The 12,775-nt window shown below is 35.8% G+C and overlaps 1 protein-coding gene across 5 annotated transcripts in view; it reads right to left on the bottom strand.

Annotated features, from left to right (window-relative positions):
* The window catches only part of ADGRB3 (adhesion G protein-coupled receptor B3), a 686,517-nt gene that overhangs the window by 55,016 nt on the left and 618,726 nt on the right, over window positions 1–12,775 (bottom strand). For all 5 annotated transcript variants that reach the window (XM_074368745.1, XM_074368743.1, XM_074368746.1 and 2 more), the window contains one exon: window positions 2,319–2,469. In XM_074368745.1, coding sequence (XP_074224846.1) covers window positions 2,319–2,469 — 151 coding nt within the window. The remainder of the gene's footprint in view (window positions 1–2,318; window positions 2,470–12,775) is intronic.

The raw sequence follows: 12,775 nt of genomic DNA, 5'->3' as shown, positions 1-12,775 counted from the left end.
ATGCATTGCTCAGTCCCACTTGGAATTCAAGTGCCTGCCTCCCTGCATCAGTTCTGAACTGACATCTTCTAGTTTATGTTTCCATCAAGCACACTTATCTTACTCAAGTTACAGGGAAACTCCTGGCTTTTTAGTGAATGTGGTTCAGTCTAATCTAGGCTGTTTAATTTTGGCTTTTAAGTTCCAGTCATGCCTTCTATTCAAGAAGACCACGTGTGCCTTTTCAGGTTGCAAAAATCCATCATCTAATCATCTTCTTGTGTGCCCTGCCCCATCTTCTTTCTTCCAATCGTCTTCCCTTATTCTGCCTACTCTCTTCTGTGAATCTTTCCAAGTGACATTACCTTCCTCCATGAGGTTTACTGACAAAAAGTATGGGAACATCTTCCAGGGACACATCATATTTTTTTGTTTGTTTGTTTGAGGGTTTTTTTGAGGGGGTAGGTAATTAGTTTTATTTATTTTTTAAATTAATTTTTTTAAATGGAGGTACTGGGGATTGAACCCAGACCTTGTGCTTGCTACGCACACATTCTACCATTGAGCTATACCCTCCCCCTGCAACACCATGTTTTTAAACAAATACTGGCCAGTCTTTCTCTATGTATGTGTGTGTATGTGTATATATATATGCATATATATTCATATGTATATATATTCGTATATATACATATGTACAGACATATATATAATGTCTTCTCCTCTTTCTTCTCCTTCTCCTTTTTCATGTAGTTGACTTTTTTGATTGAATAGACCAAGTTCCTTAGCAAAAAATTCTCTTCTGGGTCACAGCTGAAGGGTTAATACTCCTTATTGCCTACAATTTAGATTAAAAACTTTCTCTAAATTTGTTATGCTATGCTTGACCGTTGTGAAACTCACATGCCGTGATTCTGTTCGTTCAGACTTCCCGAAAGTCTAAAACCATTGGTTTAGAAAATATGAAACTACCCAGCATAGTCTGATATTAGCTGTAAACTTGGAGACCAGCCGTGAACCCTCTCTTCCAGGTCATTGGTCATGATGTGAAATAAAGTAGGTAACATTCCCGGAGAAAGCTACTCTTTATACGTCCAGGAAGGTCTTCATTCCCCTGCATACTGCATTTCTTTGATACTTGATTCAGTATCAGTCCAACTTCAGAAAGTTTTTAACATGACATCTAGACAAAAATTTTAAGAAAGTGTAAGTTCAATACAGTCTCTTATTTCTTCTTAGTGGTTTTCCCTTTTGCCTGTGCAGACATAACAGATCCTTGCTGGAACCTGCATAATCTTTGTGTTCTTGGTCCTGTTTTTTTTCCAGCATGAATAATTCTAGTATTGCAATAAGTCCACTTATTTGTAATTTTTCAGGCTCCCTCTAGCCTCCTATCCTCTCCTACGTTAGGCGTTTGTTACATATTTGGTCCACAATTCCCCCTTTTTTCGTGTGCAAGTCTTTTGAAACACAAAGGCAACTACAACAAAATGCTGTTTTGTTTCTAAAACTAGTTTCTTAAGTTCATTAAACTAATTCATTTATTCTCTTCAAACTAATTTATTAATTCTAATTAAACATTAAATCGGCCCTTCGAAACGCTCCAGATGTCCGTTTCGTAAGGCAATGTGGGAGAGCCTTTGCCTAATGAAGAATTAGTTCGTCTTCAGCCTGTCAGCAATTGTGGGTTTCCTTTGAGAACCCCGCTGACTGGCCATGCGGTTTCACTCACTGTCTAAATGGCTTTCTCTTATGACATGGAGTAGCACTCTTGAAACGGACTCCTCCAAGTTTTCTTGTGGGGACTACAAGGCTAGTGTGCATGACTAGAACACCATGCTTTGAGCCCTGAATGTCTTAAGACATTTTGTTTTCAGAACCTATTAGCAGAGTGGGGGAAGGTATGGCTCAGTGGTAGAGCACATGCTTAGCATGCATGAGGTCCTTGGTTCAATCCTTAGTACCTCCATTAAAAATATGTATAAATAAATAAACCTAATTACCCCCAAAATAAATTGAAAAAAAAAAAAAGAACCTATTAGTAGAGAACACTGATTTTTCTGCCTATAGGTACCTCAAGTCTCATTTCAAACCATCTGGTCACTTTTGATTGTTAACCGACTAGCTACGTGGTCATCCAATACTTACTTGTTTTTAAAGTTCCAGATGCTCAAAGAATGTTCCAATATGACCAGCCTCTTATACTTCCACTTCCACATATTAAATTAAACATAAAGAAAAAGTAGCTCAGGGGTAACCACTCTCTATAGCTTCACTCATTACATAAGTGTTCAAAGTCATTTTAACAAGAGCACAAAAAGGAAGATTAATATGCTTACCCCATCCAAGGCACAAAAATCGTTTCCTTATAAGTCGTGTCCTGATTTTTCCAGTTACAGCCATATATGATTGCCACGCCTCCGTCAAAACCCAACAGAACGAAGCCAAGAAGAAAAAGTGCAAAAATGCCGTGGTGGTTGTACAGATGCTCTGTGGAAACACAAAAGACTCACTCTGACTATGAGGGGATCATGTGTTCTTCTGAGAGCTGTTCATCTCCAACTCACTGCTTTGATTTCAAATATCTACCTCTCCTTTGTGACAGAGTCATTATTTTCAGAAATTAGAAACCCTGGAGTCTTCATGCTGTATACAATATCTGTGATAGAAGGAAAAAAAATTCTAATTCCATTTGTGTGTTCAATTTTTTATGAGGAGAAGCCCGAATATAAATTTCAGCTCAAGGGAGATTAAAATTACTGCTTTACTTGAATTTTTTTCTCGAAACATAATTATGGGAATGGCCCTTCCTTTGGTTTAATTTGTTAGAAATCTTGCATAATTTGGGAGCTACATTCTTTAGCTTTCCTTTTCAACCAATAATGCTTTGTTGTTTTATCTGTCGATGTTAAGATTACATCGCCAACAGCCTTTCAAAAGAAAAAAAAATTGCTTTTATACAAGTGTGATATTCAAGGTATAAGAGCAAAGTTAAAAAATGAGGTTTGGCTAATAGCCTAGTACAAAAATAGCACATGTATTTTATAGGACTTAAGCTATTTCTCTGTGTTATTACATTATAACGTGCGCCCTGAGCGAATCGTTTTGAAAAGCTAATCGAGCCACTGGCAGTACACAGGCGTGATTTCAGAGCCATCTTTCTTTATGCAACTTAATCACTCTAAACATGCCACCTTTAGTTACTTGTGGCTCATCTGCAAAGATAAGCGCCTTCGTTTGGCAAAGGCTACTAATTTTTTCACTAGTGGTGCACTTCCTTGTGTAAATCTTGTCCAAGGGCAAGTCTTTATAAAACAGTACTAGTAGCCAAACTGATTTCTTCATCAGTTTCCGTCGTGCTGTTTCCCAATATTGATAAAAAGCACAACATACAGACCCAGAAGAAAAATCACCAAAAACTCACAGCAAAGAAATAAAAACACAGCCCCCACCCTCCCACCGCCACCCTAATCCTACTGCTAAAGCAAAATATCTTCTTAAAAATTTATCCCGAATGATTCATATTATTTGTTTCTTCTTTTGGAATTCACCAGATGTTAATTCAGCTTTTCAGTTCCTTTAATCCTATACAAAGAACTTAACCGTGTTTAATTCACCAGGTAGTTTTAATGACGAGGGACAGAGTATGGAACCTGAGTAACAGTGTGCTAAGCGCATAGCAAGTGCTTAATCGATCATGACTGATCATCATATCCATGACTATAACCATCACTATTTTAAATAGTATTAAGAAAGATGTTACCATTTATCAGCATGGGATTCCTTTTTTCTTGCGGTACTTAAATCTACTTAGTACTTTAATTAATTCTTATAGAGATGATAACTTTCAGTATGAGGAAGTCAATGGATTTCTAGTACCTTCTCCCTCATAACTTTAGCCACAATGCTGTAGCTTCAACCAACTGGGGTGCCTTCAGCACCTGAGACAGTGAGACGTTTTTTCCAGCTTGAGGTTTAAACATCTGCAGGCTGATAACTTTGCTTATTCTTGATCTGCAGTCCCTGATCCCGATTTGAATTTCAAAGATAACTCTTCTGTTCAATTCCTGGACGAGTTACACTTTCTGACTCGCCTATCATTTCTTCCACCAGTCCGTCTCATCTCAGTTGTAAGTGCCAGCAAAGCTATCCCTTCGCCACTTACAAACTATCAGTACGGGGTTATACAAAAACATATAAAATGTTGAAATGCTAAATGCTAGATGCACTGAAATTTTGTAGGAAATAATGAAGTGCTCAATGTCTCAACACAGAGACTTTTAATTTGCTCTCTCTCTGTTTGTTCCTTCGGGACTTCCAACACTCACTTTAATTCTAATACAAGTGGAAATACAAATAACACAAATAATCAGGGGCTACTGACATTCATATTTCAATCACGCATGTCTCTCTGGACAACAATACGGCCACAACAAGTGTAGGGAAATATATAGTAACTAGAGAAGTAAGACCCAGTTCTCTGGGCATTCTACTTCAGTCAGGTGAATATTCATTACATCTAGACAGAGCTCCAAGTATGGAGGGAAGCTGTTTCAACCTAAGGGGTGTGTATATGTGGACTAAAGGGATCTCAAGTCACGAAACTCATCTCCTATGAAGAGTACAGCAAAATCTACCATCCTGAGAGACAGAGAAGGGAGTTACATTTGGCTTCATTATCACGTGAGGGACCAGTGGAAAGTCAGATCCTCCACATCATGAAACACACGGTGATTTTTCTACTGATCTGTTCTATTTACCAAGCTGTCTTTTTTAAAATACAACTTTTTAAAATAGCAACTTTTAGATAAAGACTGTTATTTTCCACACTTGTCACATCAGTTTCCACCAAGGAACTCTACTATTTGTGGCTCAGGGTTCCTCGATTTCTTCTCCCACAGAACCTAAACGCCCATACAGGCAATCCACAAAGAGCCACCATTCATTGGATCCCCGTAGTGCTTTTTCCATTTATAAATCTCAAACTCTGATTCTCCTTTTCTGTGGACAGGTTCATACCTTGTCACCTGTTTGATTCTTCCTACCCCTGGACCCACTGCCGTGATGTCCAGTCTCACACCTTTTCCTTATTCAGCCTCTGCACCTGCTCTTAACTCCTACAAACACCTGGGTCTTCACAGCTCACCATTCCAAACAGGAGACTCACTAGCCCCTTGAGTTCATCACCCAATTCTTCTGCTTTTCCTTCCTCTCCATACCCCAACTTGGTCCCTCTTGACAAATGATGAGCGTTGGTGATGAGTTTTACAAGACTTGGAAAGGTACTTAAGTTGGCAAACCGAGAACAGTTTGTACCTACATAACCTTCACCCCATATCCTTAGGGACAATAGAAAAGGTTTCATAAGGTAACTGGAAAGAAGAGATGTGTAAACTGCGGTAGACCAGAGACTGTGACAAATACCTGGAAGACAGAAAACCGGGGAGTGCAGTGTGCAGAACACCATGCCCGAAGCTAGCCATGAGGAGCCAAGGTTAAGACATGGAAAGCAGGGGCTTTAAGACACACAGATGACACCGAGGTTCTAACATCTGTTTAAAAGTATTTTCAGAAGGAAAAAAAAGGAAATGTAGGGAAAAGGAAGTATGTAAAGAAATACTATGGGGAAGTTTCTTAGAACTTTAAAGATCCTCTGGGTGAAATTTAAATAAAATGTACACACAGACACCAAGATATGTTGTGATGACATTTGTGAACATCAAGAATAAAGAGAAAATCTTGAAAGCTGTCAGAGTCAAAAGAAAGATTTCCTACAGAGAAATAAGAATTAAATTGACATCAGACACCTTGTGAGCAACTCAGGACACAAGAAGACAATACACTGTCCTCAACATTTGCAGGGAAAAGCACTTTGTAGAATTCTACACCCAGCAAAACTATTATTCAAGGAGAGGCAGAAACAAGGACATTTTTAGAATTGAAAGGGACTTTGAAGTTTAATTCTTCAAGATTCTCTCTGAAAGAACTGCTGGACAATATAAGCCAATAATAATAAGAGTTCCAGAAGAAGGGGATGATGAGACAAAAGAAGTCAAGAATATCGATATTAAAATATATTAAGTTTAAATCAATGTTTAGTAAATATTAAAAATATATAATCATTATACAGCCACTTGGATATAAAATTCAAAATAATATTAGTAAAGGTTAAAAGGTGAGAGAGAGAAGTTGGAAGGGATCAGGGGAAAATAAAAGTATGTGAATCTTCCTTTTTTTTTTTTTTGTTCTCAGGAATATTTGAGATGCTGGTTAACTCTAGATGTTAGAATAACATGTTTGAACATTTTGTTACTGATGTTAAGGTAACCATGAAAAGGTACAAACAAATGACATATTTGTAAAATAGTAAAAAAAAGAACTAAAAAAAATCTATCAGGTACACAAAATGACAACTAGGAAATAAGTAGAAAAAATAAGTCCAAAAAACCCCAAACGATAATAAGAATAATTCCAAATATAGGGGAATTGCAATAAATGGGAATGCTTTAAAGTCTCCATTTAAAAGTTAAGAACTTTTACACTGAATAGAAAAAAAAAATCCAGTGTTTATAAGAGACTTCAAACCCAGTGACATAGAAGATTGAGAATAGAGAGATGAAAGAACTATATTAAGCAAATGCTAATATGCAAAAATCAGATGTCACAATATTAATATTCAGAAGAGCATTAGAAGAGATGAAGGATTTTCATACAGATGAAAGGAGCAGGCCACGAAGAAGATTCCAAAGTAACGTATCTCTATGAAACTAATGAAAATTTTCCAAAGTCTATGAAACAAAACCTGAGAAAACTACAAGGATAAACTGCCAAACCAAGTTTATAATAAAAGACAACATACAATCCTCAGTCACAGAAAAATGTGGAGACAAATAGTAACATGAAATATCATAATAACAATCAATAAAAGTGTTCAATCATCCTTTGCAATATTATACATAAGAAGCAGAACATGTGCAGTTCTTTAAAACGCAAATAGAATATTTACGCAAGGTAACTAATCCTAGGTCAGAAAGAATACAATACATTTAAGAAATTTGATAACATTCAGGACATTTTCACAAACGATAATGCAGTAAATTTAGAAATCAAAATTAAAATTCTGTACCACTGGGGGCAGAATTTTAAAATAATTAATGAATTAAAGAGAAATTAAAATCCAGATGATACACTATTTAGAAGTGAAACACATATCAAAACTTGTGCAATTTTGCTATGACAGTACTCAGGATAGTTAAAGCCTTGGGTAGAAAACAATAGGAAATGAACATAAATGGGTGGCTTAAAGAAATCGGAAGAAGGAATTTAACAAAGGCAAAGCAGAAATTATAAATGAAAAAGTTAAAAAACAGCAAAATTGATCTATAAAACTCAAGCTGACTTAAGAGGTTAATAAAGCAGCTAAACATTGGGCAATTGTGAATTTTTAAAGGGTGGAGGAGGAGGTAAAGCCGATACCATTAGGAATGAAAAAGGTTATTAAAAGTATCATAAAAGAATAGCATGTACATAAAATTGAAAACCTACGTAAGATGGACATTCTTCAAGGAAAGCATAAATGATCTAAATTGGCCTGAGAGGTAAAAAATTAATCTTAGTTAAAATGGAAAGGTAATACAAGGAATAGTCCTTCAAAAAATACAAAAATTTCAGAAAAGTTTACAGGCAGATTCTAACAAACAATGTCTATGTAATCCCCATTTCATAAAACATTAGCAGGTCAAAGAAAAAGATTAGATGCATCTGACTCCTTTGACAAGGCTAGCATAACATGGACCCCAAAGTGAACAAGAAAACTAAAAGGCACTTCCACTTATCTACATAAATGTGAAAGTATTAAATGAAAGATCAAACCCAGAAATACAGAAAAAAGATAATCAATCACCATCAAAAAGAGTACGTCCACTAAAGCAGGATAATTCAACATTAAATGTGACCTCAATATAATTTATCATATTAACAGGTTAAAGAAACTATGTGATCATATCAATAAACGTGAAAGAATTTGATAAAATTCAAAGTCCAATTATCATTTTAAAAATTATCTATTACATATTGTGAATAGAGGTGAACATTCTTACCTAATAAAGGTTATCACCCTAAAACATAATGCAAACCGATATTTAACAGTGAAATATTAGAAGCATCCCCATCAGGAATAAAAACAGGGTGCCTGCCATCATGTCTACTAGCCTAAATTGTGTAGGAGGTCCTTCCCAAAACAACACAAGAAAAAGCAATGGGAAAGGAAGAGACAATACTGTCATCATTGTAGAAACAGATATCCTTATTAGAAAACCCAAGAGGATCAATTTTTAAACAATTGGAAATAATAAGAAGAATCAAGAAGCTGGCTGGAAATAAGCTCAACATTCAAAAATGATAGTACCTCTACACCACGATCAACGTACAAGACTAACTTCCTTATACACCAGTATAAGATCCATTGGAAAATGTAACACAAAATGTCTAGTTAATCATGATAGATTTATCTCTCTTCTCCCTCCCAGACCATGTGAAAATGACCAAGTGTTTAAACCCCAGGAAAAAAGAGACTAGGCAGCAGGCAAGCGTGAACTCGAGGTGCTGACAAAGTCAGAAGGTGCTGAGGGAAGAAGGAATAGCTGACTTGGAGCAGCAGAGCAAGTTACAGCCTCGGTACCTGCAGGATGTTGGGCAGGTGGTGGAAATAACTGATGTAATGGAGCCCATTCATTCTGGAGACCTTCAGAAGGGTTTAATGCTTGCACATAGCAGGGGCCAGAAAGAGAAGGAGGACCTAGGTTTCCGTCGGGCTGAAAAAGAGCCAGGCTGGTTGAAAAATCTACAAACACAATAAATAGCTGACACTCCCATTTTATCCCAGTTCAGTGCAGCCTAGCACTGTCACTGTCTCTGGAAAACTCAGTGAGTCGGGTTCTGAACTCAGACATCAGTCTTGTTAGTGGGTAGATGTCCAAGGTGGACGTAAATATATGTATTAAACCATAGGGCCCTCGTCTCACTTTACCCTTACTTCTACTCCCAGAACACCAGCAGGTGAGGGGTTAAAATTCTCCCCCAGAGGGAAAAAAATCTTCATGTACTGGCTCATCCTTGATTAATATACTAGACTGCCTTTCAAGAAGTCCATGTACCTTCCTAGACAGCTTCCAGTCACTTTTGAGGACCTTGCTTTTATATATGAATACCCAGCCAAGGAGAATCAGATAATTGAGAAAATCTTCCAACATGGAAAAAAGAAAAAAAGCCAAGCAAAGAAAAAAGAAAATGAGGAGTGAGGAGAGATAATAGAGAGAACAGAAAAACAAAAACTTAAAAAAAAAGAAATTTAAGTCCTTCAGAAACTGAGAAAAGAGATTGCACCTATAAAACAAAATCACTGGGGAAAGATTATCAAATGAAAGAAAAAGTCCTATTCATAATAATAACAGAAACTATAAGACACACCTCAAATATATTTAACAAAAATATGTAGGAGTTTAATGTTGAAAATGAAAATTATAACATTTAACTGAAGGACACAAGACAAGAATAGATGGAAAATACATTATGTAATGAAATGAGAGGCTCAATGTCATATCAGAGGCAGTCTTCTCCAACTTGATCAATATATTCAATTCAGTTCCCATCAACAATTTTTAAAAGTTTGACAAGCCAATTCTAAGACATAGAGAAAACCAAATACAAGTTGTCCAGAAGTCTAAAAAGAAGAATGAGCAGGATAGAGGGTTTCCTAATGGCATAAAACATAATACTATATAGTCAAATGACCACCATCCCCCATGTTCCCATGAGGGTTTGGAGACATGAAGTAACCTGGCCAACATTTCATGGCTATTGCGTGAGGAGGGGGCAGTTAAAATATTGTCTCTGATCCCGGAGCCTGTTCACTCCCTTAACTACCTTAACTGCATTTGACAATATGTTTTTTCCCTCAAGAATAGTCTAATCCTCACAATCTTTTTCATTGTTTTCAGGCTCTAACTTTCCTCCTTATTCTTGTATCAGATGAGTGTGCCTCCAACCTGACTGATGAGGTATGGACCATCGATATTACTGATTATCTTCATAGTCCCTGGGACCCTTAGCTTCAGCTACCCCCTCCTCTTTTCCAGAGCAGACCTGTACCCTTCCAGGAGACGATGTCATAGAGCTAAGGGCTAGTCATTGAAGTCACACTGTGGGTTCACACATTGCCTCATTTACTATGAAAATGAGGACCTACCTCACAGGACTGTTGTAGATTCGATGACATGATCTATGCAAAGAGCTTGAGCCATAGTAACTACTCAGGGTCCTATATTTGATCAACTCTGTACTCTCCTCCTTCCGGTAGTGCCTATATCCTTATATATATCTCCTAGCCTATAGATGTGTTGAAATATCTGTCTTCAATCAACCAACCGACCAATCAGTCTCCTTTTTATTACTTTTTTTTTTTTTTTCGCATTGTTTCTCACTGGGTTGTTCTCACTCTTTCCAATTGTGATCGAATTTCTCGGAAGGTTAGGCTAGACATCGACTTCTTTCCTACCAGCTCATGTATTTTCTTCTTGCTATTTAGCATCTCCCTCTAAATTTCCTCCCACAGGAATCACCTGTGACTTTCTCATTTCTGAAGCTCATGAATGAGATTTTTTTATTTTGCCCCCAAAACTTTGAACCTCAACATTCTCACTTAAAATCATGAGATTTTTACTATAGGATCTTCAAAGGCTTCCCTCACTATAAGATTCACAAAACCATCAGTACTCTCTATAATTAAACATCTCATCAGGTTATTCACTTCTTCCTGAATTAATTTAATTTTGAATTGATTAATTTTGGCAGTTTATGTTTTCCCAGGAAATTACCCATTTCATTTCTGTTTTACAACATCTTAGTGTCCGACTGTATATAATGGTCTTGTAAGTTTTAAGAAATACCATTTGTTCACTTCTAAGGTTGCTCATCTATATTTCTTACTTACTAGTTTTCTCAAAGATGTCTGTTTTACTAATTTATTTCAAACCTTACTGATTTTTTAATTCCAACTTGAAAAATATTATTACATTATTACAGTGATGAATTTCTTAAAGTGTGAAATGATTTACTCTTTTCATTTGGCAGGTTTTCAAGAATTCTAAGAACAAAATACTATGTTTACCTTATTCCTAACATTAAATCAAAGAGAAGGGTGTTAACATTTAAAGATAAGCAATCTTGGATACCTATTTTGTAAATAGTTCAGAAAGCAAAAGAGAAATTGTTTTCGATAACACCTCCATGGAGTATAGAATGCAGAGAAACTTGCTTTTGCTAAAAATATGAAAAACAGAATACTGAGGTAAAGCATTTAGGAAATCTCAAACAGTATCGATATCTGCATATGTTAATTGCAGCATTTATGGAGAAATCAAGAATTACTTCAGTTAGCACAACATTTTAACAATCTTAGACAAACTGAAATAATTCTTCATAGGAAGCAATTCTTACTTGAATTATTTATGTAATTTATTGTATTCACACACTGATTTGTCCATAATACGTAAATTAGAAATGTGTATATCTTGCTAGTCACATGAAATAAGACATGTACAAGATACATACAATATAATTCTGGGATGTAGCTATAGCTCTTTCCATTTGAATGTTGCTATGGGAAGAAATTACAGTTCATCATCATAGTGATTTTCAAAGGCAGCCCTTTAAAGGCTACACTAATAACTTCTTATTTACATTATTCAAAAATGGTAGTTCTTACAGACTGAAAACCAATTATCATGAGGGTGAAATAAGATAATGGATTAAAAAGGGCTTTACACAAAAGCAATACATAGCTTCACATATAGTAAATGCACAATAAATGATAGATGTTAATAGTAAGATCATAAAGGTTAGTCAGATACATGAATTGATTTTCATTTGGCAAAATATTTAAAGATGTTTTACTATATTTTAAAAGATGATGAAAAAACTAACTTATCAAGGATGTCCTCTGTCCTAAACCTCAATTTCACAGCAATGCTGCAAGGTAAATATTTCATAAATTAAGACATGAAGCTCAATGAGGTTCTGTCTGAAGTTACACAGGTAGCAAATGAAGCACATGCCCTTTTCAGTACAATGTACTGCCTTGTGCTAGTACTTATGCTTACATGGTTATACTATATCCTTTCAAGTCACTGCAAATTCTTTTTGAAATAAAAGTGTATAGCTGTTAAATAGATATTATGATAAAAAATTAAAATGATATTAAGTGATTAGCCCTTATGGTCCAAATCACCACCAACTAAAACAGAAGAACACATCATTTAAAAGTATAGGTTTACAATAAATAACAAATGTTAGCAAGAAAAGGAGACCCTAGTACACTGCCGGTGTGAACATAAATTGGTACAGCCATTATGGAAAACAGCATAGAGGTTCCTTAAAGAACTAAAACTAGAGTTACAGTATGATCCAGAAATCCCACTCCTGGGTATATATCCAAAGAAAATGTAACCACTAATTTGAAAAGGTACATACAACCCAGTGTTCAAAGCAGCATTGTTTACAATAACCAAGATATGGAAGCAACCTAAGTGTCCATCAACAGATGAATGGATAAGAAAGATGTGATATACATATACATATTACTACAGTGGAATATTACTCAGTCATAAAAAAGAATGAAATTTTGCCATTTGCTACACCTGGAGGATATTATGCTTAGTGAAATAAGACAGACAAAGACAAATACTGTATGTTATCACTTATATGTGGAATCTAAAAAAGAAAACAAAATAATAAAACA

This window comes from Camelus bactrianus, chromosome 8, assembly GCF_048773025.1.
Source record: "Camelus bactrianus isolate YW-2024 breed Bactrian camel chromosome 8, ASM4877302v1, whole genome shotgun sequence".
NCBI classification, from domain to species: Eukaryota; Metazoa; Chordata; class Mammalia; order Artiodactyla; family Camelidae; genus Camelus; species Camelus bactrianus.
This window is presented reverse-complemented; position numbering and strand designations above follow the sequence as displayed.